This window comes from Bombus huntii, chromosome 6, assembly GCF_024542735.1.
Source record: "Bombus huntii isolate Logan2020A chromosome 6, iyBomHunt1.1, whole genome shotgun sequence".
Taxonomy (NCBI): Eukaryota; Metazoa; Arthropoda; class Insecta; order Hymenoptera; family Apidae; genus Bombus; species Bombus huntii.
Window position 1 is genome coordinate 12,387,098 of NC_066243.1, and position 26,879 is coordinate 12,413,976.

Consider the following 26,879-nt stretch of genomic DNA (forward strand, 5'->3'; position numbering starts at 1 on the left):
TTAGCCACCTTAAGCCTCTCGTTTGTCGAGGAGAAGGCAGAAAGGAGAAGCAGAACAGTGATGCCCTGTTATACCAAATATCCACGAGGGTGAGCTGCGTTGAGATAAAGATGAATCTACGCCCAGCAACGGAAGGAGGGATACAAATAGGGTAGACGAAAGAAGAAGCAGGGTTGCGGGGGATCCTTCTGAACGATGCTTCATCCATAGCACAAAGGAGAAAAGCGGAAGAGTAACAACCGCGTCGAAACAACACCACGAAAGGGAAGAAAGTTGCAGGGAAAACAGAGAAGCCTGCCTTCCGTTTCGTTCGAAATGAGAAATTGCTGGAGGACTTGGCAGGATAAATGAATCAACACCGCAGTACTTGGTAGTTTTGTTTTAACTGTTGAATATTTGATTGACCCGCAGACGCGGCGAGATCACTGTAAAACCGCTAATTTAGCTTCCAGCGTAATTTCTTTTAGCTACAATTTATCCTGTCCACGACGACACCCGTCTTAAATTGAAGACAGAGAACGTCGCGTCGCGATGATGACTCGATTCCTTCTTCGCGCGACTTGAATACACATCGAACGGAGACACCTTTTAATCGATCCGAACTTCTTTCTCGTTGCAGAGCATCGTCGAGTGGTTCGACATCGTCCAAGAGCAAACACGAAGAACGGAGAATCTCAAGAAACAAGAGTCGCCATCCAATGGAAACACCGTGTTCACGGACGGAAAAAGTATCGTAGCTGAATTCGACGTTCGAAAACAACGAGGGAAATGTCCAGCCATTCTCTTTTTGCCCCGTTATTCCTCTCTTTCCCATGGTTTCCGCATGAAAATGTGAGAAATACGATAAACGTTGCCGCACCGACTAACGGCACGGGCAAAACTATCGTGGCCAAATCAAATTTAAGTCCCATGTGTGTAAACTGTATTTGCAGAGATATGTTTTTCCTGGCATTTCGCGCGGTATGTCCCAACAGCTTTAATTTTCTCCCTTGGGATCGGCGTTGCGCTCGTCCATCATTTACGCGTATCGAAAATTAAAGCGGGACTCGGAACGCGTACGTACGTACGCGAATCGATTTTTCTTTCGCGAATCATCGTCGAGAAAGCGGCAACATCGTCTTCCGACGTGCTCACGCTTTAAAATCTCCTTTAATCTTTCTTGAGAAGAGCAAGTCGCAAATACATGTTTCCCTTTCTTTTTTCGAACTTCCTGTCGCTCGGGAGGTTTGCACCGGGCGAAAGAACTCGACAGGTAAGAAAAGGGATAGAGAGGAAAAAAAGAAACGGGGTAGACGTCGTAAACCTTATCCGCAAGCACGTGCGGATCGTTAGAACACCACGTGGAGGCGACGATTTCGTTTTACGGGATTGCAGGAAGAAAGGCACGACATGGACGATCCCGGATCTTGTAATAGGATTTCTGGGATCAACGAGTCTTCCTACGCGACAGCCAATGTCTTCGAGGCAGAAACGTAATTGCGTGGAGCGACGTGAATTTCGACGATTTCGAAAACCTGTTTGGCTCGTCCAATTCCTTCGATATAATTCCATCGAAATGTTATCGAACGTAACAACGTATTCTCGTTCGTTTGCAAAATCAAGCGAAACTATCAAGAACCAGTTCGCGATTAATTCGTCGACAGGAACGGATCTGCCTCGATGAACGGCCCGATGTTCCAAACGTGGAGCAATGTTACCGTGAAAAGACGCTTCTCGGTTTTCGAGCGACAGTTCGTCGAAACGTATGTCAGACGCCTCCAGGAGAGTATTGTACAAAGTATTCCTTGTATCCCTTCGAGCAGCGTGTGTGCGTGCGGTGTGTGCGTCGAACACCAATCGATGGAAACGACGAACAGCGATCGATTCGTCTATTCTTCAGGGATAAAGCAAAAATCGTGAGATTGGGTGGAAATTGGTCGACAGAGTCGTTTGTGGCCCTACTTTTCGCCTGCGACAAGGGTGGTTGCGTTATTACGCCGGAACCGAAGAAATCAGGCTGCACTTTAATTAACGGAGTTCGCGGCAAAGCATCGTCGTAAGAATTGTTACGCCTCGACAGCGAACGAGTAATTGCATTCTCGCTGGCATCGTCGTCGAGAATCGTAATATCGGCCTCGATTGGCCTCGCCGAAACGATCGTCGACGGAAAATAGGAAATAGCAGGGAACGATGGTAACGGTGGGAAACAAGGCGCGTTTATAATCAAGTCGAATGCAACGATAACAGCCAGCGAGTTACTCGTTAAGAAGAAAAACTAACGGCTAAAATGCCTTTCTCTCTCTCTCTCTCTCTCTTTCTCTCTCTCTCTCGCTTCTCGCGTATTTTAATGTTACTCGAGTGAAATTTGGCATACAGATCGAGACCGTGGTGTTTCGCGTTTCCATCGATCGGTGAACACACGCACGCTTACTTTTTACATTTTAGAGCTATAAAGAATTACATATAGATAGTTGTTGAACGAACGAGCGAACAGTGTTCCAGAGTTCTTCTTGCGAGAGAAGAGGAAATACTTTACCATTCTAGCGATATATCAGAAACTTTGAGAAGAGAAGAAAATCGTGGCAGCGTATGATGTCCGTGCAAGCTTACTAGTGCCGCCGTGCTTTTTCGTTACAAATTTATTTCGTCGCTCGTACCTATCGAACGATTTGTATGAAAGTCATCGTAAGTCATCGATGGCGCGCCGTTCCGTCTAGTGCCGTTCCCCTTCCCAACCCCAAGATTCTATTAACTAGCTGCTGTTAATATTGATCTTCAAATAGATGACAATTATTCGAGTATCGGGTATTCGGCTACGTCCGAAAGATTCTGATTTCTTTTCACACTCGATCTTGTTACTAAGATAAAGAATAAAACACGAATGTCGACACCGGAACGGAACGACGAGCCTGATCATAGCGAACAAAAGAGGAATGTATTTTATGATATTTTACGCATAAAATGATCGTAAATCGAATATAGCGATTAGTCCAAGGTAAACTTAAGTAGAGGTGTATAAATGAGAACCCAAAGTGTGCATAATGTTGCACACGATATTTACAAGGGCTGAAAAGTGAACGCGTCGATTTTCTCGAGCGAGTGAAAAAGGGCCGCGGAACGGTGATTGCGTGCTAACGATTGTACCAACGACGATGATAGTTAATTACCGATAGGCGATCGTCGATCATTATCGTTAACATCTAGCCCCGTAACGAGATCATCCTGTGCCAGGATCGCATGAAACGGAAATGCGACCAACCCACTTCCGGGACGTTACGTTTTTTTTTTTTTTTTTCTACGGAAGTGAATAAGAACATCGGCAACTGTTCCGTGGTAATTGCCCTATCACGGATAACACTAAGCGCTACTGTAAAATATTGTATATTATTTCACGTTATTTATTTTTCAATGTTTTTACTAGGAGACGCGTTTTTACGATACTCAAGAGAATTATCGCGTAATGTTATAGAGACATGACTCGTTCTGATCCGCGGTGCTGTGCTTACATGTGACGACCAAACGGACCTGTCAATTTCGGACCCTTTTAGTATTTGTAGCGATCGTTCAGAGTGATAGAATAAAAGTCAAACTAAACTCGAAGGTACAATAAAGCAATGGTTTTCAGTCACAATTCAGACTTTACAGTCACAGCGGATCAGCCGAATTAGAGTGTTTATAAACTTCAACGTATTTCCAGCAGCTTTTGCAGTGTGTAAAACTAACCAGAGAAACCGAAGCAAATCTAGTCTAGGCGAGATTTAAGAGCGTACAGCTTGCGCGTTAAAGATTATTACGAACGTGCCGTCCGCCCTCGAAATGATTGCACGTGGTCATAAGCGTGAACTGCGCCAACACATGCGGATACAAGCAAGCTTGCCTTGTTCTCGAAAGTTAAGTAATGTTAGTTTTGAAAAAAGAGGGCCGATCGAACGATTCGTTTTGTACGACGCGTGACAGGGAACGATTACGTTCCATGCTGGTCTAATAGCGAACCAAGTGCACTATGGATCGTATGGCTAATTCTAGCAGCACGAAGTACTAACGAGTTAATAGCGAAATTGTCGTAAGGGAAAAACGAACGCTGCAGGTATTAACGAAGCATAAGCCGCTGTTGATGTTTCCTAACGTGGTCTTCGATTTCAGTCGAAGAGATCGGGTACAATAGGTACCGAAAACGAGGATATTACGACCAAATACCACTTATACGACATCGTAAAATGAAATAAAAAACGGAAAAAAAATTTTATGTAAGAGACGAAGTTTCTATTGAATTTCGGTTGAAGACGCATCCAAAAAGATATGATCCGAATCCGCCGCAATTACTTACACCTAACGAAGAGAAATGCCTAGTCAACATGTACGTGCTCCCAAAGAATATATTTCCGTTCGGTATTTATCCATTTCGAGATTTCATTTAGATATTCATGTATTACTGTAACATTCTTTAATCGTGAATCGACATCGAGAAAAAAAGGAAAACAGAACGAAGTATTTGATAAATTTGGAGCACTTGTACATTTAAGAATATTTAAGTAATGCTAACGATGTTACTTGCGATTTGGTATATGACGAACGTCAAACACGAAAAATATTTTATTCTAGTCGTATCTTTCATGCTTTGCCAAGTAAAATAATATAATTCCTGTGTTAAGTGTAATAGTCAATTATGTTTTAATAAAATCTGCCAAGATTCTTGTCAATTCTCTTCTTCCCCTAACCATTAACTAAACCATTAAATAACTAGATACGAACGTAAAATAGAAAAATATATACTGATACTAGAAAGAAGAAACAGGAGTCTAAGATACAAGGATAACTGCTGGAAGTAGGATTTCCTATACAATAAACTGACAAGCTATCAAAGTTATATCAAAATATATATTCGTATAAAACTCTTTGTAGGTAATACTAATAATTCGTAAAGTATATTCAAATCTTTCAGAACAACACGACCACTTTCATCTTATAATCATTTGTATACAAAAAGAAAGTTAAATAGCAGTCTTTAATATCAATTACTGTTAAAAAGATGAAAGAAATATATATTTCATATGTACATTTCAATTATCAAAGATAAAACATGTAATAGCTAAACATTCTTATAACTAACTATGGTATCCATCTTATGAATAGAAGTTGAAAATGATCGTAATTGTACTTCTTGACTGTTTGCAATAAATACTGGCTGGGTTTCATCCCATTCCTTAGGGATACCACAGTCAGGTACAGTATACGTCAAAATATCAAATGAACATAAACAATCCAATAGTGGAAGAAAACTTACTGTACCTGAAACATAAAAGATCCGACAAATCAGATTTTAAATGTAAAGCGCTGTACTATGAAGACTTGAATTATCGAATAAGTTACCAGTGATCTGACGTATGACTTCACGAATCTCTTTCTGTATAGCCTTCACGTCCTTTGTACCCACTTCAGGAAGACTATTTTTTGTGTTATCATTGGCGCCATTAGATGACTGACCTTCATAATCTACTCTGAAATCCCACTTTTCTAATACTTCTTTGGTATTAACATTTGTTATAACAAGCGTTATCTTTTGTACTTTTCGTTGAATAAGCCATTCCTGAATCTGGCTAAGAACAGTATCCAAATATCCTTTGATCTTTTCATCTGTAGACATTAAAACGAACAAACCAAAATGTTCGGCGGGTTCAAAAGTTTCCGGAGGATAAATGCCTCTTTGATACAAAATACTATTCACGCCATAAACTGAAACGAGTAGAAGCAACACGTAAGACGATGAATTCTGATTAAATTCCAAGTAACGCTCGACAATTGTAAATAAGTTTTAAAAGAATGTAAAAAGTATGATTAACTTACGAAGATATTCTTTAACCAGCTCTGCCGATCCTTTTAGCGTAATACACTTTGCTTTCTGCTGAGTTTCTGTCATAGTTTTCAAATAACTGCCACCCGATATAATTGAATGAACAAATTTCCGCCGAAAATTCTAGTACCTTACAGGTTATAACGAAGCCGGTTTATCATTTTAAAAACATCCAATGCGCTGCTTATAAACCGATATTTCACCAACCAAAAGACAGAGGAAAAATTTATGAACTTTGAGTACGTTTATAAAATCAACATAGTGTATAAGCTCAAAGAATTACAGAAATGATTTAACGCGACTACTGACAATATATGTTTATAACTTTACATCACAAACGTTAATAGTTCGTTAACTAAATATGAATAAACTAATACACAAAAAATGAGAATACATTTGAGATAATAGAAATAATCTTATTACCAATCCGAAATGATATCGCAACAATGTGTTCCACAAGTAACATGCACCGCACGTTACTACATAACGCATCTTCATCCAATACAATCCGTGCTCGACTGTAGCGCCATATATATGAAAATGGGGAGTGTATGAGACTGCTGTCGTGCATCCAATTGCGGCTAGGTTTTGCAGCTCTTCGCACGCGTCCATCATGGCATCTGTTGTAGAATTGAGTGTTTCTGCTCTTGTGTATGAATATTTACTAAAAAAGGACGCGTCGTTGGCGAAGGTTTTTCAAAAGAAAACAAAAGCGGTAAGATTCTAACAAGTTATTTCGTACATACAGTAATTGATCGATTTTCAAGAAGTCAATGTATATGCGATACTAGAAGTACCGCCATTCGGCCTTACCACGTGGGCGAAATAAATTCGTTATTTTATATTTCGAATTCATGTTAAAATAGAACTTGATTATCATCACTTTTACTCATTATATGTATATTAATTAATATTCTGATCCATATATTATTTAATTTCGGGTAATTCATCGTAAAGATACTACGACCTTCACTCATGTTCGTTTATTTCGTTTACAGCCCGCATTGCCAAAGGGCGCACCAACAATTGAGGACGTTTTTAATCATTTTCAAAAAACATCGCAAATAAAGTTAAACATAAAGGCACAAGCTGAAGATACAAGTTCAGATACAAGTTCGGAGAGTGAAGAAGATGCACCAAGGAAGGTGCCACAAGTAAATGGTAAAGCTGCAGTTAATGCTGCAGTGAATAATAAAAAAAAGAAATCTTCTTCAGAAGAAAGCTCTAGCGAAAATGAAAAACCTTCACCAAAAGTACATGCAAAAACTAAGGCTACTGTTAAACCATTATCTAAAACGCCGCCTGTAAAGAAAAAAGAAAGTTCAGATGATAGTTCTTCAGAAGAGGAAGAGGTACCTAAAACACAACCTAAAGCAGTATCAACGCCAAAAGTAACTCAGGTATCTAAAACACAGAAATCTTCGGATGACTCAGATTCAGATAGCGAAGAAGAATCTAAAGCAAATATAACTGCAAAAGCAAATACAAAATCAGCTGCACCAGCTCAAACAAAATCCACAATAAATAAAAAGGAATCTTCGAGCGAAGATAGTACTGATAGCGAAGAAGAAAGTCCAGTTAAGCCAGTATTAAAGAAACCAACATCTACACAAACTATAATAAAAACACCAGCAAAGAAAGAAGAATCCTCTAGTGATGATTCTGATGATTCTTCGGAAGAAGAAGAAGTTGCCAAACCTCAGCCAGCAGTTAAAGCCAAGCCGGTTGCTAAACCTACTAATGTTGCTAAGCAAGAGGAATCTTCGAGCGATGATTCGGATGATTCTTCAGAGGAGGCAACTATTGCAAAACCACCAGTTGCTAAAGCTATTCCAAATAAGAAAAAACAGGAAAAATCTGTTCAACAAAAGAAAGAAGTAGTGCCTACTCCACAAAAGAAGGAAACAATAAAATTAGGAAAGCAAAACAAAGGTTTACCAACAAAACCAACAGTAACAGTAACGAAAGAATCATCTACTGAAGAAAGTAGTGAGGAAGAAGTATCAGTTAAAAAGGCTGTTCCTTCATCAACATCAGTAGTAGCAAAGAAAGCTATAGTTAAAAAAGAAGGATCTTCCTCTAGCGAAGACAGCAGTGAAGATGTAGAACCAGCTAAACAGCCAGCTATTCCACAAACAACCGTAGTTGCAAGGAAAGTACCTGCTAAGAAAAATGAATCTTCTTCCAGCGAAGATAGCAGTGAAGAAGAAGAACCACCAACAAAAAAGCCTGCTCCTGCTAAATTAGTAACACCAGTTGTATCTAAAAAAGCAAAATCTTCTAGTGAAGATTCTGATGATTCAGATGAAAATGTAAAGACAGCTACAAAAGCGACAACAAAACCTGCAAAGAAAGCTGAGTCCAGTTCTGAAGATTCGGATGAATCTGAAAATGAAAAACCAGTCAAAAAACCAGTATCTGCAGTTACAAAAACAATAAAGAAAACTGAAGGTAAAAAGGAATCATCCAGTGAAGATTCTGATTCAGATTCATCAGACAATGAAAAATCAAATACATCTATTGCTAAAACTCCTGTCGCAAAAGAAACAGCAGTTAAAAGAGATTCAAATTCAGAGGAAGGTGATTCTAATGAAAAACAGCAAATAACTCCAACCCCAAAGACACCTAAAGTTGAGAAAAGAAAACACAAAGAAATAGAACAGGAACAAGAAGAGGAAGATGTAGGAAAGCCCCCTGCAAAAGCTCAGAAAAATAATTACAGTAATTTTGTAAAGGCGAATAATAGTTTCAATAACGACAAGGTAATAGTTATTGCATTTGATGCATTTATACAAGAAAAAAGAAACATTTTTATTTACAAAATTCTGTGTTTAGCGACACAAAAATACTCCATTTCGTCGTGTAAAGGATGATGAGCTAGAATTGGATCCCAAATTGGCAAACAATTCTTTTGAGGCAAAGGTAAATGCTTGGAAACATTTGAAAAACACAGGTCACTCGTCGTTTTATAAAAGCTTGAGACCATGTTTCCCTGCATTCACCAATACCTTTCATGTTTTTTTTTTAGCAAAGATAATATAAAAAAATGCTTCTAAAGATGTTTCACGTATAAATGGACTTGAATAGAAAACGGCGATTGACCTGAGTCTTTTGTTTTAGGAGGACAATCAGGAAGAGGGTGGTTTTAAGAAACATGGCGGAAGGGGTGGATTTGGCGGAGGCAGAGGCGGTTTTGGTCGTGGTGGATTCAGGGGAGGTCGTGGCGGCGGAGGTGATAGGGATTGGGGAGGTCGCGGTGGTGGCGATAGAGGGGGAAGAGGTGGCGGCGGAGGTGATAGGGATTGGGGAGGTCGCGGTGGTGGCGATAGAGGAGGAAGAGGTGGTTTTAGGGGAGGTCGAGGAAATTTTAGAGGTGGTTTTGACAATAGAAGATCATGGGGTGGGAATGATAGGGGAAATACTAATGAAGGCGGTAGATCCGACGGATTTAGGAAATCATGGGGTAACGGCGAAGGTGAAAGAGGGGGTGGTCGCGGCGGATTTAGGGGGGGCAGAGGTAGTTTCGATAAACAGAGATCATTCGATAACGCATCGCAACAAAATAAAAAAATTACGTTTGACGATTGACAATAGAAATTACATATAAAGGTGAGGGAAGTTAATTTGGAATAGTCAGGTATCTAAATAAAGTTTATGTAGTAAGTGAATATTATTATATGGAATTTTTGTTAAACAGAAAGGTGCTCGTGGTTCTTGGGGAGAGAAAGCGAATCAGGACCTCAAATTCACAAGAGGAAAGTCATTTCGTCACGAGAAAACGAAGAAAAAGCGCGGTAGCTACCGCGGTGGTCAAATAGATACTAGCGTCAATTCTATTAAATTTGACGACTGAGAAAGCAGTTGTAAAAAGTAAATGAACACGTTATATTATTATTAGCCTATATATTTAATTAAAGTAACAGATATAAGAATTTTAAGTCTCTAAGTTTCATTTAGTGAAGAACTTGGATAGTATTTTTAGAATCATTAACGCTATTGTACTCGATTATTACGAAATTAAGTGAACTATATATAACTTTGCTATTATGTTTAATCTCTTAAGTTGATTTCATGTAGTCTCTTTTTAACAATTAGTATCTATAAGACTGCAATTTGAGTATATCTGACGAAAATTTCTATTACTTATTTTAATACAAAGAAAATGACTTACAGAAGATATTTCGATATTGGACTACTGTATTAAAAAGTAATTGTCATTTATTGCAATATGTAACATATTTCGTATATCTATTGCTCCTAGAATTACTAGGAAATACAACAGATATTTGTCTGTCGTTATCGAAGCCTGAATAATTCCACCTTTCTCGTCAAATCTCTTAAGGATTTTTTGAAGATATATTCTCTATGTAATATAACATTCAGCTTCGTACACGAATGTTGTTTTGACATTGCTTTCTTCTCTAACTAGTAGTAAAATTTTATTGCGATTATGACATGTAATTAAAGATTCAAAATATGAAATACGATATGCAAACTAATATTTAAATGAAAAAGGTAAATTTCATAAGTATGCAACAGAGTTTATATATATGGAAATAATTTAATGAATCTGGTTACAATGAATTGGACAAAACAAGATAGAAATAATTTTGGGCACACAAATTTATTATCACTCCATCACTATTCATTTAAAAATATGTATAATTTTGTAATACATTGTCATCGAACAGCTATAAAGACAATGTACTTCTACCGATTGCATTATTATATTAACCTCCACATCCATAAATCCTATTTTAATATTCCTAGTCTATAAATGTAATTTATTAACACATTTTTGTATAAAAAGTAGTCCTCAGAAAGTGAGGAATATTTAATAGTTTGGCAAAACGCAAAGGAAAAAAGGGGTGTTCTTATTTACCCTCTTTAGTCTCCTCACAAAGAAAAGAAGAAAGGTTTCAAAGTAGTAGAACAGGAGCCGATATTCCTCATCTCATCCCCCCTTTTTCCCTGACTCTACCAGAGCACGGAGAGCGGTTACTTACGATTCTACAGTCAACCTCTAGACATCCACCTGTGAGGACGGAGGTGTTCGACCCCACGACATCCGGTGTGGTGACATGAACAGTGTTTAAGGAACTCGTGTGCCCCCATTTTAATTCTATTCCTTCTTAGACCCGAACATTGCGATCGATTCATGTAACGCGTATAACCGATCGTATTATCAAACGGACCGAGAAAAGGATTCAAACGCACAGTGTTAAAAACGGTCTTTCTCACGGTGAGTGACATCCTGCAGGTTGTAACAGATAATAATGACAAATTTTCATGACTGAATGTAACATCTGAAAATGGTATGTACAAATTTTAATGACTCGAAAGCTAAAAAATTTTCAATATTCTACGATATTCCGTTTAAATTAAATAACATTCATTCTGATCTCCTGTTTAAGGAGAAAAAAATCTCAAAACAGATTAGCAACATTCTGAAATCGTGAAATTTCTAAATTTGAATTTCTGCTTCGTGATTTCGCTTTTAATTAGAACTACTGCTACTCGAATCCTAATGCAAAAATATAAGAATAGTCATAAAGTTTGAAGCTTTCAATGTAACACTGACAAATATACAGCGACTGCACGTCAATCTTCGAGCATCGAAAAAATTATGATACATTTTGAAAAACATTCCAAGCAGTTACGAGAGGAGATGCGCAGCATCTTAAAAGTCATTACTGTAATCGAAATCAAATCTTACGGATTGGACTCTACGCCAAAGTTCTTCCAGGCTTTAAAATACAAAGGGACAATGATTAGACACGTCTCCTTAAACTAACATTTCCCTCGTTTATTACTTGTCACAAAATCGCGTTCCTATCTTTTTCATTGCTCCCTTACGTTTTTGATCCAGCGTATTACTCCGTTTAGAATTGCAGTTACTTTTAGATCAAGTATATTGCTCTTATTGCGACAAGGAAACGATCGCTAATCGTGCAGATCTGTTACAATAAAATTACAATTGAACATTCGATATTTTACGAGGCGTCTGCGCTCTGTCATGCGAAAGCGATAACGAGCCCCTGACTAGGAAATCTTCGCGCTGTGAACACGGAGACCGAAGAGGCGGAATTTCGAATACGTAACAACTCCGTGACAGTTATAATAATTTATTCGTGAAACTAAATACCGAAATGACTATACCGTTAACAGAGACCAAGGATGAGTAAATGTATATTCGATAAAGAACAGCCGAAGCGAGAGGAAAAAGCGTTTAGGACGATTCATCTTTACCGTTAGAAACAACCGCATGACACGTTCATGGTCCACGAGGAATCCTCTCCTGAGTGCCGGAAGCAGAGTTCTTCCCAAGCTTTTTTCTATGTCATATTTCATCAAGTCTATTTCACCTACCAATTCTCGCATTACATCTAATCGTCCGAACTTCCTTGAAGCTGCTTCGCAGCTCCAGTTAGACGAGCCTCGTTCAAATTCTACCAACTGTTTCCACGATCGGTGGTAGCCTGTTAATTATTCCCGCGACGTGTTAGCATATTAACAGTACTCTCTCAACAATTACTGGGAAAAGAAGCTGCTAGCAACGTGAGAAATTGCGGCTCGAATAATTGTTCTTGTTGATAGTAAATTACCGTGAATCCGTGAACTCGCGGAAAACCTCTATCTTCCAAGTTCAAGTGATTCTCACGTCTCTTCCAGTTGCTCGATTTTGCCTTTTCGCAGGTTCGCCGTTATGTAATCCATCGAGACGCGATAAAGATACCTCAGATATTTATCCGAATGTTCTTACGTGGTAATTATGCTGTGTCATTGACCATTGACGTTGATGCAATGTGACTCGGCTACATACAGCTCGATCGAAGAGGATCTAGAGGAGATTTCCTCCTGCAATGCTTAAAATTAATCAAAATAAGAGAATAAATGTACGTTCTGATTTCTAGAGTCAAGCGATATAGAAATATGTGTCTTATCCGATTCGATCGATATAATATACGACATTGGAATATTATTTCTGATATTACAAATTGTACAGATATTTCAGTTATATTTTCTATAAAGTAGGAATAAGGAATGCTAAATGTAGGCAGCGCTTCCTGAAGAAACAGATACGCGATGTCAGTCACGGCCAATGACCAGCCTTGAGTGCTACCCATTAATGATTTTCTTCCTTTCCTTTTCCCACGCGCAATTTATCACTTGGCCAAACATTAAACCGCAATTTTCTGCCGCATTGATTTTTCTTCTCGACTTGGAATCATCCAAATGATCGACAAATGAAAAAATGGACATCAAACAAATGCACCGATCGAGCAACTTAAAAACTAGATCGAATATTGAGGTTTCTCGCCAATAAAATTTGCACAGTATTCGAAATTGAGCATCGAACGCTATTGGCCGCATGCTATCGTGTTGCTTTCACTCGTGTTCGATTAACGACGAGAAATACATATAGCGGAAGTAATGTGGACCTGACAACCTAGAAACCCCAAACTCTGTATATACATGGAGTCCTATTGGTTATGCACGCTCGCTAATTGTTATTCTTAATTGCGCACGGTCGTCACTCTCTCGTGTCGTCCGGACGATTTTCATCGTTCGTGAAGCTCGAAAGGGAAAAAGTTTGCTCGCTCGCTCGTTTCTTTGCCGTTCGGACAGTACCCGCTACCAGCCCGTGAAACGGAACCTCTGCGGGCGAGTTCGCAAAAGGAAATGATAATGATAGACCAGCAGTCAATGGTTAAACGTTTACAAAATCGTAGACTAATAATGTCAAAGCGTGCAGCTACGCGAATCCCAATTACACACGCTCATTCGAAGAGATTCGGTGGATTTTTGCGCGACGCGTCACAAACCAGAGCCCCAGTGTCATTTACTTTTGCTCTTGACCTCGTGCGAACTCGAGTTCCAAGACCGTGCGTTCACTCACACCTTCCTTCGTCGCGGTGACAACACGTTCTCTCGTACGAGTTTTGGTAATCCGATTAGTAGCCAGTTCTGATTGTTTTATTCATGAGATGTTGCTCACCGGCGTAATTAATTTTCATTAATACGCCTGTCTTTGAAACGACTCTCGATACGTGAAACTATCTGTCCATTTCTACTCTTTCAAGCGTGTTATTCTCATGATTTTTCATGTAATTTCAGATGTCCACGTACCTGGGTCTGATTCTTGTTATCACCACATGCGCCCACGTCGTGTATGCCAAAAGATGCGAGGGGAACGGATTAGGCTTGAAATACGTGTGGGGAGACGCGCTCACAGATCCAGCTGACTGTATAGGTCCGAATAACATGGTGTATCCCTCGTAAGTGTTCCTATATAAGAGATTTTCGGTTAGGATTTAAAAGATGTCAGCTTTATTCGCGACGTCGTTACCAAAACGAACAACTGCCGTAGAGCCGCGATATCGAGAAGTTACAAGAATATTTGGGCGAGCGGTCGAACAGCGAGGTCCTATCAGCCTCGAACGATCGATCCTGAATTAACCAGACAGGCGCTATTGCACAATTACAAGATTACTCATGGAGATTATTCGATCGCCGAATCCTCGCGAAATGGTAAGTTCGCAAAAGTACTTGTTTCGTTTTTTCCCGTCGAAAGTAGATTGACAGCTTCCAGTTCTGCAGAGAAATTTATGATCGTATTCGAAACGCGTTTTGGGAACGACGACGTTTCCTATTCAACTGCGAAACAATTTAACGGATCACGATCGAGTCGAGGACGTGGCTTGCTTGAAAACACGCGGAAGACGAACTTGTCCCTCTTGTTCGAAGCGCAACAGTAGTCGAGCCGGTTACTTGAATCACGAATATAATTACGAACAGCTATAACCTACATCCTCGTCGAACCTCTGTTTTATTTATTTATCCTGTGATTACCACTTTGTTCAAATATAATCCGATAACGCGATTCTCGTTATATTGTTCGATATTCTATTTACGATTTATTACAGTTGTTTCTTTACTGCACTTTACAAGATTATTGTACCATCGTATACAAACATCGTATTCTTGTCTATCGTCGTTTCTTTGATCAACATTCTCAGAAATTCGACGTAGGCAGAATATACGTTTTAAGTCTACAAGGAGAGCTGCTTTTATTGGTTTTGTGATTCTGTTGTCTCTGCGTCGAGCAAGATCCAACGCTCGAAACGTCAGTTTGTTCTAAAGACGGTTTAGCGTTACGAAATATCTGCAACAATTACATAGTGAACGTTTCTAAAGTATTTGTCGAAATCGTTTGCAATGTCAGAAACGTGCTGAAAAATCCAGAAAAATCGGAACAACCGGTTGCGCGATGTACCGACACTTTGCAGCCTTGAATTATGTAGCTGTCCTTATGACACGAAAACCCGATTTCAACCGAGTACAACACCCGCCGTGCGCATATCTTCGATGAATTCCTTTTTAAAATCGTGACTCGTCGTCGATTATTGCCCGTGCCCGCGAAAAATCTATTAGTCCCTGTTAGGGAGGTTTCATTTACTGGGATCGATTCTCCGTCCTTTAGATAATGGCTGGCTGGTGCAAGAGGACGGTAATAAGGCACCGTGTTATCCGGCCAATACAGTTATCGCTCGTTCTGCTCATAACGGGATACCGGCGACCCACTCGTCGTTTCGAACACACGAACCGACAGAATTCCAAAGAAAGGGCGCCAATCTCGTAAACGAGTTACGACATCTTCTTTTAGATTCTTTTCACCCTTTTTACGTAGCTCCCGAGAATTCTTTTACACGAAGCTGTCTATCGTAATCGTTTGTACGAGTTTTGCGAAAAAGTTGTAGTAGTTTCTAGGTCAACGAAACTCGTAAGACTGGTACAACTTCTGATCTAAATATCAGGAAATACGTCTTTCATATGGAACAACACGTTTATTTCCAGGTAGAGCATTTTCCTCGAAGGAGACATGTGGTTCCCCAGCCAGATTATGCAAAACGAGGTACAACACCACGGCTCCTATGTACGGAGTCAGCTTAACCAGCGGTCAGCCTGTGACTATCGTGCAGAAGTTCCCCGACCTTTTGCAGCAAGTCGTGTTCGAAGTTTGCGAGTGAGTATCGCATCACGACGATGTCGTTGAATATGTCGTTTCAAAACTCGCTCATCCGTTGTAAATCTGTACCTGTAAATCAAGAGGATAGGCTCGATCGTTATCCACTGTTACTTTCTTAGCACGTTCGATCGTGATCTGTAAATACATGCGACGTGATTCCAATTGAATTTCATTGAGACCTACCGGTAAGTCGTATCGATTCAAATGTAGCGCAGTGGGCCGAACAGGTCTAACCAACACGGAGCCTACTTTTGGAACGTTTTTGAACCGGTATGCGTCAACGCGATTATCCAGCCACGAACTGTCGCATACCAAAAGTGAACTGCCAAGAAATTTCAATCTTCCTTCCCTCCTCCTTTCTCTTTATCGATAAAATATTCTCTACCACCGACTATTAATGCAAATGGCATAAAAACGTGAACGCATTGTTACAGATCGAAGGAGTGCGACGTGGTCCACGGTGAGTGCACGCAGACATACGTGCCGTACCTGTTTCTGGTGATTCCGCTTGGACCGGTGACCTTGACTGGCCAAGATTACGTTCTGGTTGAAAGCGGTTGCGTGTGCAAGCCGAGAAATTCGGCGAGCGCCACGTCGGAGCCTCCGGCAGTTCCAAGCTTTTAAACGTTCGTCGAACTCTAGCGATCAACATTGAGCGCACCAGTACACCTCTGCGCTGGAGGATATAGATCGAGATCCGCGTCGAACGTGACGAATCGGTGGAAGGTGACCCCAAGCTCGAACAACCTCGCCGAAGAACCTAGTAACCTCTTTGACGAAGCTAGCAAAGAATACTGAAACCAGTATTGAAGTCACTAGAGAATTGATTTCTCGAGAGAAATCTGCGACATGAACAATTTTCCCTGGGAATGCAACAGTATATATCTATCTTGCACGATGGGATAGCAACTTTTAACGTGAATCAATCAGCTTTTCTAGTTTGTCCAGGGTATCACGTCACGATTTCCACGAGGAACAGCTTTCTAGCCGAAGCTGAAGGTTCCTCTCGTTGCGGCCAAGAATTTCTCGCGAAATTCTTGGTGGCTTCAGAGGTCAACGTATAGATAATTTATGTTTCGAAATAAAGACTCTCTATCGTAGATGGTTCGCAACAGTCGTACATCGGTAGAGTTATTCGATTATAAAATCTGATGATCCGTGAACTGTTCGCATCAGTTTGTTTGCAAAAGAAGACAGCTTCGAAGAAACATCGATAATTAGGCGTGCTTCACGGTCGAACAGTACCGCGCTGCTCTTTTATCGTCGTTTGATTTTTTTTTTTTTTTTAAAGTCGTGCGAGAAAAAAAAAGAGATAAATGAAGAAGAAGATAATCTAGAAGAACTTATTTTAGCGTGAAAAAACAAATCGGAGCAGCGGCGGTCATTTCGCGGAATCCGGTCTCGGAATCCGATCGAGTTCACTAGACCTGCCCACGAGCCGGTTTCGAGCAGGTGTATAGATCAACTTGTAACAGTGCTCCGCAGGAAGTATAGGCGAGAAATTCTTTCAAAAGGTATCATAAAGTTATATCATTTGCGTCGACCGCATCGTAACAAGGCGGAAACGTTGTTAATGCGTTCCCCAGCTCGCTTCATCCAACGCTTGGAATCGTTATACGTTCATTCTGTTTCGTTTGTTATGAAATAAACTTCTGGAATTAATCTTCTTTGCACCGTGTGTTGGTGCAAAATACCAACGATTAATTAGCTGGAGCAGTCATTAAGCGAGCGAAAGTTCCGGTTTCGACTTTTTCTCCCGTATATTACAACTCCTGGATACGTTCATTAAGAAAAAATCTCTCATCATTGTACGAAGAAAGATGATTCTGTAGCGGTAGAGCGTCGGAAAATGTAGTGCCGTGCGATCTCAATCGCAATACAAAGCGAGATCTTCAAAAGGATCATTCTTATTCCCATATTGGAGTCGGTTGAATCGGTGCTAAGATACGTCACTGGCCCGTTTATGTTTCTCAGAACCGGACTCTGAAAGCTCGCGCTGGAATCGTACCGACAAACAGGATGGACGTGCAGTCGCAGTACGAATGGACCGTACCATGAATTCCGATGAGTATAATGTACCGTTACCCGCTTTGCGGGACCCTTCACCTCGATTTACTTCACTTGGTTATTTCATAGGCGAGATCCATGCAGCGCCCAAAAGTAGCTGACTCGTATCGTTCATTCATGCCGCTCCACTTGATCATCGATAGTTTTATATTTCTTTGGTCGAATATCCATTTTCTACGGTATTTGCGAGTTTCCTATGTAATTCCAAATAGAAGAGCGCCCTACTGATTCAAAAGTTGAAATATTTTAATTTAAACATAGTAGTTGAGCGAAATGATTTTCGGTTTTATATATAAAATTAATCGTCGATCGTTTTTGTTGATATAACACAGAAAGAAATCGAACTGGACAAATACGAATTCGCACATCGTTCTGTGCCAGTGTCGTATGGGGAAAGTGATAAATAGAGAAATGCCGAAATGTTACGCGTGCAACGAACAATTCTTTCATATCACATGTCATCTTTTGTATTTATAGTTGTAACATGCAAGTATATATTTATAATTTATTACTAGATTTCGATGTATTATGTAAATGAATCTTTCCTTCAATCAATTACCGTAAACCTTTGTGTCCTTTTCTCACCTCTTAAGAGCCGTCGAAAGGGAATTATTCCGATTCGGCATGCGATTGGTTTAAAAGCACCAGGGGAGAAACGGTATAAATACATACTTTGAAATCTATTTTCAGCAGCTAACGGTACTAGAAAGATACGCACCGTTCACGCTGATAACCGGAAAAATATGCAGATCAGAAAAATATTCATTTAGTTTTTTCAAAGCAACTATTTGACGTTCTCTCTCTACTTGAAGACGCACAGGAGAAGTTGCGTCGATTTTTATTCCAACTTTTTTAATCAAACTATTTTTCATTATATTGCAACAGGCAATAGAGTTGGATTACCTAAATCTTAAAATATGATGACAAAATCTGACAAAATCAAAATTCTTGTCAATAAATAGTACTATGACATGTTGCGTGGCCTTGCTAAGATTTTGGGGAATTTGGCACGGTTGCAGCCTGTGGAGTGCTGAAGCACTACGTAACAACTTCAAACAATTCGAAAAACTAACTCGATGTTTAAACAAAGAAATACATAACAAGAAAGATTAACGTGAACAATGATTTATATTTAAAAGTGAATATTTATAATAGATTGACTATTTTAATAAAGACTTATGATTTAATGAGATTTATTTAAACTCTAAGCTCAAAGCGAAGGTTCTAACGATTTAACGATTCTAATGATTCTCACTTTTCGGTCGCAAAGGAACCCATTTATCTGCTCGGATTTACATGACAATCTACAATTTATTTGTTGTCCAATAAGATATATTCCTATTAATTAATGCTAATACACATTAATTTGATTGGAACTTACAATATTAGAAAACGAGCGATTTACACCATGGCAATGTTCTTTCCTATGGTAACGAAAGTAAATACGAAATTTGAAAATGATCATAGTTGTTACTGATAAATAACTTTGACATTTAATCAATAGATTTGTTAAATAACTTTTGCTCGTTGTCTCGGTTACGCTGCTGTACAACTAAATTTAGAATTTACTCGATTATCATACGATATATTCACGTTAGTGGAAGGTCTACACCAGTTCACAACAGATAAATGGAAATATTGGCAACACTTACGAATTGTGGCAGCACTGCTTATTTCCAAGCAACTTCAACTTCCTGTTTTAACAAGACCGACGCCATGTTGGCGGATTGATCCTGTTGTGCGTCTGTGTTCATACGTGCTAGGTTTAGATTTACGCGTTTGATATTTGTATATACAAAAGTGTATGAAATTTTGCAAATAGTAAGAGGTGTAGAATTTAACTACGTCTTCTTCTGACTCACATTCTCCCGTTTTCTGTTCAGAAAACGAATTGAAGAAGGCAGTTAACATCGAACATCGTGCAATTTTTGCTTTCTGTACATTACCAAAATGATGTACACGGTAAATTCGCTAGAACTTTTGTTTAAAAAATAATGTCTTGCGCTGTTAAAATCCTATCAAACTGTTACTTTCTTCGATATTTACGGATTAATTTGGATTAATTGCTGAATTTCAGGGGACTACCGCGTCGCAAGACACGAGGTTCAGCGATAAGGAGAAGAAACTTCTTAAACAAATGAAATTTGGAGACTCTCTTACACAGAAGGTAAGTATCTGAGTCCAATATCTGGTTACGTTAATTATATATATTTATATATATATATATATATATATATGATATATATGTGGTATATTTGGTTACGTTTATTACGGTTTTAGTTTTCATACTAGTTACAAAATACTTTATTTTTAGGTGGATATGAGCAAAGTTAAGCTGGATGTTATTAAACCATGGATAACTACAAAGATTACCCAGATTTTAGGCATGGAGGATGATGTAGTGGTAGAATTTGTATATAATCAACTGGAAGAAAAGGTAAGAAGTTTGTTACATTACCAATTTGATTACAATTTGGCCTAAGAGATTTTAAATTAATGATACGGAATATAAAATGCGTTCACTTGGCTTTTTCCCCTCATCATAGGAAATCGATAAATACACATTATTTCAGCACAATATTTTGTACCAGTTACAAATGCCATCATCCAAAATCTGCACAATGTGCTGACTTTGGAGATGAAAAGCAAGGAGGCAGAAACCATATTAGTCATACTTGCCTCATTGTTTTTTTTCTTTTTTTTTTAAATTTTGATAATATATCATCGAACCTCTATATCCTGTGTACCCAATTTTTATTGATCTTAAGTATCCACTCCAAGCTATATCCTATATCAACGAAAAACTGATGTAGCTGATCCTGCAACATTGTAACATATAAAATCAATGTTTTATCACGTATGTTTGAATTCCCCGTTAGTATAAGTAGAGACCGTTGGTGGGGCTCAACCCTATTGTCCAAATGGCATTCGGATGTGCTCCTCTCTACATCCGATTGGCCGCCTTTCTATCAGCCGTCAACGCTAGCTGATGCCAGCTGGTATGTCAACGTCATCTTAGAACACTGCTGAAACTTCAACCTCAGCACTTCGTCCAGCTCCGACTCATCATCATCGGAGGAACAGCGTATTCGCAAAAATATCGTCGCATCGTCCTGTTCCTGGTCTTCTCACCTTTATATGGAGCTCTGCCTTGGCCTTCTACCATTCTGCAGTTGTCTTCGTTGCTGCAACTACGCCATCTACTAGCTGCACTGAACATCGTCTTCGCCAACCCGTGACTGCCTCATTCGAGGTGGTTACACTCCAAATTACAACTGCGAAAGCTTTGCTGTGGCTTTCGATCGTTGGACGTCTACCAATAATCGGCACTACAAACTGGAGCGGAAGGAAATCATCGCACTCCCTATCCAGATGCTGTGGTCTCTTCTTACACAAGGACAATCGACACACATGGCGGATTCTCCCGAGATGCAGGTTCCTCCATTCTCCGTGCCTCTCAGCCCCATCCTGAGGGATCGAGGATCGTTACATCGTGCAGGTCTGTTCTTCAGTTAATGATTCTCCAGACATTCCGTCAATCCCAGATGTGATTGCCGATCGTGGATGATGCCGGAGGTATCTCTACTCGGTTTGACACTCTTTGTCAATATCACAGGTTGGTGGAACGGTGTTCCTTCTATTCCAAATTAATCCTTTCATTTTCAGCTAACATTTTTAACATATATTTGCAAATCCTATTTCAGTATCTACTTTAGCAGTGTTGTTAAATTGAGAAGGTATCTATGTATCTGTGCTACGTGTGCGTTTATCGATGAGTATATTTTTTTCTTAGCATATTGCATATAAGTGCAGCCGTGAAACGAGCAGTTTACTGTTGATGGTAAGGTATATTAGAAATATAAGAAATGTATCTGCTTTTTCGAGGGGGAAAAGCAGTTAGTATCGACGTAGGGAGATGGACATTATAATGTTTACTCTCGTGCCAAAATTGCATAGAACTGAACTTAAAATTTTCTATTGTGATAATATATAATATATGTACAGAAAAATAAAAAACGATATTGTATAATTTACAGTTTCCTGACCCCCGAAAAATGCAGATCAACCTCACTGGCTTTCTGAATGGAAGAAATGCTCGATCTTTCATGGGTGAACTATGGGACCTCTTGGTCTCTGCTCAAGAAAGTGTAACGGGCATTCCAGAGGCTTTCTTGCAACAAAAGAAAGATCAAATAAAAAAGCGTTTGGTAATTATCAATTTTTATATTCTTAATACTGTGTGAACTAATCTGATAATAGCAAAACAGTTGAGTTACTAAATTTTGACATTCAGGAAAGTTCAATTAAATGAATGCTTCTGATGCATGCAAATTAATTTTTATACATTTTTTTATGTTTATTTATAAATAAGTGATTTATGAAAACAGGAAGAGCAGGAGAAACTCCAAGCTTCTTTGGCAGAGAAAGAAAAGGAAAAGGAAAGGGAGAAAGAAAAAGATGAAGCCGAAAGCAAGATAAAAAAAGAAGAGAAAGAACGTGGTTCTTCGAAGGAACGTCGAAGAGATCGAAGTAGAGATCGTGATAGAGACAGGTATTTCTTTGAATTCATAAAATATTACCGTTATAGGTCTTTAAAAATGTTTCAAAAATACATATGTCACTACCTGCAGAAAAAGAAGTCGATCGAGAGATCGACACAGAGATCGTGACAGATCGAGCCGCAAAAGACGATCTTCTTCGAGATCGCCTAGTAAAAATTCCCTTAAAGACAACGGAAAAGATATGACTGAAATTAAAGTCGAACGAGAAGATTCACCTCAACCTGAAAATGCTATACCGCTCATGCCAGTTAAGACAAAACCGTAAGTATTCTTCTTTTGTTGCTTAATATAAACTCTGGAAAGGTTATTTATCAAAATGTTTTAATAGAGAAGCCGCTGTTGCGATATCGCGATTACAAGCTAAATTAATGAGCATTGCTGATGGGAAAAAGAAAAACAATCGTACTCCATCTCCTGAATCATTAGAAAAAGCAAAAAAATCTAGATCTAGATCAAAATCACCCATAAGTCGCTCCAAAAAATCTAGGTCCAAATCGCCCAGTCGAGATTCAAAATCACGTCGTTCTCGATCACCAGCATCTAAGTCGAGGCGATCTCGATCTAAGTCAAGATCAAGACGATCTAGGTCTAGGTCAAAGTCTAGAAGATCCAAATCCAGGTCGCAAGATCGCTCGAAATCTAGACGTACAAAGTCCAAGTCTCCAAGATCGCATTCAAGATCTCGTTCACGATCTAAAAAATCAAGATCGAAAAGCATTGATAGAAGTAAGTCTAGAAAATCAAGATCTGATTCAAGCGATTCAAGATCATCAAAATCTCGTTCGAAGTCACCGGATAAGAGAAAGGATACTCTCGATTCCAACAGGAAACGAGATGCAAGTACAAGCAGTAGCTCCGAATCAGAAGAAGAAAAAGGAGCGAAAGATAAAAATGACTTCGAAATTAGAAAGAAGAAAGATGGAGTACAGGCAAAAAGATCATATAGGAAAACAAATAAGGATGATAGTGGTAGTGACAGTGACTCGAGTCGTGAAAGAAAATCAGTTCCTAAGCGAAGGAGTCCAACGCCACGAAAAGATAGAGGTCGATCAAAGGACAGAGATAGATCGCGAGATAGATCACGCGATAGATCACGGGATAGGTCTCGGGATAGATCTCGAGATAGGAATAGAAGGTAACTATAAATATTATTATATATTACAGATGTTTATTACAATAATCATTATTAAATATGACTTCCGAATTATCTGTGTTCAGGAGATCCATAGACAGAGAACGTGAAAGAAGAAGAGAACGGGAGCGAGAAAGGGAACGGGAGAGATTGGATAGATACAGCGGCAGTCGCAGCATGCGACCTCCATCTGTGCGCAGAGCACCTAGTAGACGCAGGTATAAATCGTATTCGTTACTCATACCTTTACGTAACTAAATGTCATCGACAAATTCGTAATTATTGTAGAAGCCCTCCTCGGAGAAGCCCGGCACGATATCGTCGCAGATCACCAAGTCCCGGAGATAGGCGCCGAAGGAGATCTCTCGATCGAAGACGAAGATCATCGGAAAGAAGAGACAGACGTCGATCTCCGGATCGTCGTGATAGCAGACGTCGTTCGCCAGACGGACGGGACCGATCCCTCAGGTACGATAGATCTTCCTCTCGTGACAGATCGAGTAGGCGAGACCGTTCCAGAGACAGGGACAGAAGGGATAGAGATAGAAGATCTAGATCTAGGGATCGTAGGTCTAGATCAAAAGATCAAAGATCATCGGTGGATCATTCGAGAGATGGAAAACGATCTCCCGATCGCTCAAGAGATGCTAAGGAGAAGACAAAGGACAAGAAAGTGGATGAAAAAATTAAAAGATCAACTGATACGGGATCGCGAAAAGAATTACGAAACGGAAGGTCTAAGTCAAGTAGCTCGGAAAGTAGCGAAAGTAGTTCCTCTAGCAATGAGGATGAAGTGACCAGGTGAGTAAACGAATTATCTCATACATTCACGTTTTGTTACAGACCTTACGATTGTCGGAGCGTAAAGCAGCTACGTTGTGTTTCCTGCTTAGCAGTGAACAAACGTTCTTACTTTCTCTAATAATAATTTTCACTGTCTGTGTGCAGAAAGTCACTAGAGCGGAAATCGTCTCAAGAAAAGCGAGAACGCGAGAGGGATCGTGAACACGCAGATGAGAAACGTAAAGAAAAGGAGAAGCCTATCAAGGAGGAATCCATCAAACGACCCGAAAAGGACATCAAGAAAGCTGAACCTGTGAACATCAAGAAACCAGATCTCAGCGTTTCTCCTAAAAAACTTCAATCTGCTACGCTTCCTGTAACTAGACACAGGGTAAGTTTAAGACAGTCATTTGTATTATATTTGTAATATATAATATATATTTCTAATTTTGTAATTGCGTTTTTTTCATTATTCTAGTTTTCGAAGAGTTTATCTAGAACGCCGTCTCCGTTTAAAAAGACTGAAGACATCATAGCAGCGGTTAAAGTCAAACAACCATCGAAGTAAGTTTGAAGTCCTGTTCTTTAAGTACTGTTTAAGATATGTAAAGAAAATCATTTACTTTAAGCATTTATTGTCGTTTTTAGAGAAGATAACAAAGAGGAATCACCAAAAGAAGAATCGAGCTTTTCATCTGCGGATACGTTCCCGTTAAAAAAGGATGAAAAATCGATCAAATCAATCAAAACTACATCCGAGGACAAGAAGTCAGGTCAAAAATCGGCAGAACCAGTTCTCTTGAAAAAGCCAGCAGAAGTAATAAAAAAATCGAAGAGGGAAAAACGCGATGGTTCTACAGATTCAAATGATAGTGAAAGCGAAGGTAGGATAAGATTGAACATGCAGGAATTATGTTTCTTTAACATTTCTTACATTGTTTCTCATTGCAGGTAAGAAAAGATCAAAAAAGTTAGAGAAGTCCAAGAAATCCAGGAAAGCTTCCACGGATGAAGAGAAGTCGGACAAATGTGGTTCTAGTTCAGATTCTGAAGAGGAAAGAAAGCACGCAGAGAAAACCAAAAAAATTAGGGATTCGAATCGAGGTGGTAAATTTTACATAACTTAATTTTGCAATTATAATTCCTTTACAATTTTACAAATTTTTAATCCCCGTGGTTTCCATAGATTCATTAGATGAACGTACAAAAGACAGAAAAGATAGTAGAAAACGGGAAATGAACGAGAACGAATCTCGTAAGCGACCGAAAAAAGAGTTAGAAGAGGAAACGAAGAAATCAAAAAGATCTAGGAAAGATTCCTCTTCGGGAGATGAAGAACAGAAGATAAAAAGAAATAAAACTGAAGACGACAGGTCCAGATTACGAAAATCCAAAAAAGATTCGAGTTCGGACGATGAGCCGAAAAAGACACGAAAACGAAGAGACAGTTCTTCGGAAGATGAAAAGTCAAGAACGAGGAAGTCAAGAAAGGATTCTACAAGCGAAGACGAAGGGAAGGTACGTTTGAAAAAATCTAAGCGAGACTCAAGTACAGATGATGAAGAGATTGGAGAAAAAGATGCGAAGAAAAAGAGAAAAGCGGATGACAGTTCAGATGAAGAAAAAGTGAAGAAGAAACGTAAGAAGAAGACTAAAACTAGCACTAGTGAATCAGAGGTAATTGTTTATTTCATCGAGGTTTAATTTGTGCAAAATCTAGATTTTCACTTGATTCATTATTTGTAATTTGCATTTTTAGGAAAGTGAAGTAGAAGAAAAGAAAAAGAAGAAGGATAAAAAGCACAAGAAACATAAGAAGCATAAGAAACATAGAAAACATAAAAAGAAGAAGGTTGCAGATTCTGACGAATCTGATGTAAGTGAAGGTAATACAGAAGAATTAGAAAAAAAACTTCGCGAGAAAGCATTAAAATCGATGAAGAAAGGACACAGCATAGAAGGAAGTGATTGAGGTGTTGTGTGATTTATCGAGGGTGTGTTACGTGTGTGTATCTCTGTATTACAATGCACTTGCTCTGATTGTATCACGAATACATTTCTGTTTATTATTATCGTTAAGTAGGATTTTATCGTGTCACACTTTTTGTGTAAAACAAGTCTGATGTTACTAAACAGATCCATCGCTTAGATGAAGAAACCTAATTTTTATGACCCTAAATATTAAGATTACGAAGTTGAATACAATAGCTGTTTCTTTTTTCTTATTAGCAAATAAAAGTAGTTATTATTATAGGAATAATAATTTTTGTGCCACTTTAATGTATGATTTTTACATCTTTTAAAGTTGACACAACTAAGCAAATACATGGTTTTAGTAGTTTATAAGTTTACAAGCTAATTATCATTTTATAGCGTATTGATGAATTTAATTTCTAAATCTGATTTATGTAAAAATAATTTTTCATTGAATTATCTATTATTAAGCCAGAAGCATAAATTGCGTCTTGGAACAAA

The 26,879-nt window shown here is 38.9% G+C and overlaps 5 protein-coding genes and 2 long non-coding RNA genes across 15 annotated transcripts in view; 4 read left to right on the forward strand and 3 right to left on the reverse strand.

The window, feature by feature from the left end:
* Positions 1-4,679, forward strand: part of LOC126866546 (protein vein) — a 200,614-nt gene extending 195,935 nt beyond the window's left edge. Inside the window, exon 9 of the mRNA XM_050620279.1 lies at positions 620-4,679. The gene's annotated coding sequence lies outside the window, so the exon portion shown is untranslated. The remainder of the gene's footprint in view (positions 1-619) is intronic.
* Positions 4,680-4,837: 158 nt separating this feature from the next.
* LOC126866554 (mitotic spindle assembly checkpoint protein MAD2A) lies at positions 4,838-6,208 on the reverse strand. Its single transcript, XM_050620292.1, has 3 exons — positions 5,824-6,208; positions 5,350-5,712; positions 4,838-5,268 (listed from the first exon to the last, which is right to left on the reverse strand). The coding sequence occupies exons 1-3, from the start codon at positions 5,894-5,896 to the stop codon at positions 5,069-5,071; spliced, it is 636 nt and encodes a 211-aa protein (XP_050476249.1). The 5' UTR covers positions 5,897-6,208; the 3' UTR covers positions 4,838-5,068.
* A 135-nt stretch (positions 6,209-6,343) lies between these two features.
* On the forward strand, positions 6,344-10,543 carry LOC126866543 (nucleolar protein dao-5). 7 transcript variants are annotated; one of them, XM_050620265.1, is made up of 6 exons: positions 6,344-6,545; positions 6,829-8,592; positions 8,666-8,752; positions 8,951-9,086; positions 9,123-9,439; positions 9,528-9,762. In XM_050620265.1, the coding sequence occupies exons 1-5, from the start codon at positions 6,444-6,446 to the stop codon at positions 9,416-9,418; spliced, it is 2,385 nt and encodes a 794-aa protein (XP_050476222.1). In that variant the 5' UTR covers positions 6,344-6,443; the 3' UTR covers positions 9,419-9,439; positions 9,528-9,762. The 7 variants fall into 7 exon arrangements, with proteins under 7 accessions (XP_050476222.1, XP_050476221.1, XP_050476223.1 ...); XM_050620264.1 differs by having other exon boundaries at positions 8,951-9,080; positions 9,111-9,439; XM_050620266.1 differs by having other exon boundaries at positions 8,951-9,064; positions 9,131-9,439.
* LOC126866557 (uncharacterized) lies at positions 9,699-14,107 on the reverse strand. The gene is made up of 2 exons (XR_007689919.1): positions 13,961-14,107; positions 9,699-13,860 (listed from the first exon to the last, which is right to left on the reverse strand). It is a non-coding gene; the product is annotated as an uncharacterized LOC126866557 (long non-coding RNA).
* Positions 13,853-17,177, forward strand: LOC126866553 (uncharacterized). Its single transcript, XM_050620291.1, has 4 exons — positions 13,853-14,109; positions 14,202-14,362; positions 15,689-15,857; positions 16,295-17,177. The coding sequence occupies exons 1-4, from the start codon at positions 13,949-13,951 to the stop codon at positions 16,482-16,484; spliced, it is 681 nt and encodes a 226-aa protein (XP_050476248.1). The 5' UTR covers positions 13,853-13,948; the 3' UTR covers positions 16,485-17,177.
* On the reverse strand, positions 17,127-19,544 carry LOC126866558 (uncharacterized). The gene is made up of 2 exons (XR_007689920.1): positions 19,309-19,544; positions 17,127-19,231 (listed from the first exon to the last, which is right to left on the reverse strand). It is a non-coding gene; the product is annotated as an uncharacterized LOC126866558 (long non-coding RNA).
* A 104-nt stretch (positions 19,545-19,648) lies between these two features.
* LOC126866540 (serine/arginine repetitive matrix protein 1) lies at positions 19,649-26,483 on the forward strand. Of its 3 annotated transcripts, none has more exons than XM_050620252.1 (15): positions 19,649-19,889; positions 20,005-20,094; positions 20,242-20,364; positions 21,965-22,135; positions 22,316-22,479; positions 22,559-22,750; positions 22,818-23,624; positions 23,708-23,839; positions 23,910-24,422; positions 24,570-24,795; positions 24,883-24,968; positions 25,053-25,288; positions 25,356-25,508; positions 25,591-26,081; positions 26,164-26,483. In XM_050620252.1, exons 1-15 carry the CDS (start codon positions 19,878-19,880, stop codon positions 26,374-26,376), a joined length of 3,609 nt encoding a protein of 1,202 aa, XP_050476209.1. In that variant the 5' UTR covers positions 19,649-19,877; the 3' UTR covers positions 26,377-26,483. The 3 variants fall into 3 exon arrangements, with proteins under 3 accessions (XP_050476209.1, XP_050476211.1, XP_050476210.1); XM_050620254.1 differs by having other exon boundaries at positions 19,650-19,889; positions 23,910-24,089; XM_050620253.1 differs by lacking the exon at positions 19,649-19,889 and adding an exon at positions 20,807-21,543 and having other exon boundaries at positions 20,069-20,094.
* The last annotated feature ends 396 nt before the right edge of the window (positions 26,484-26,879 follow it).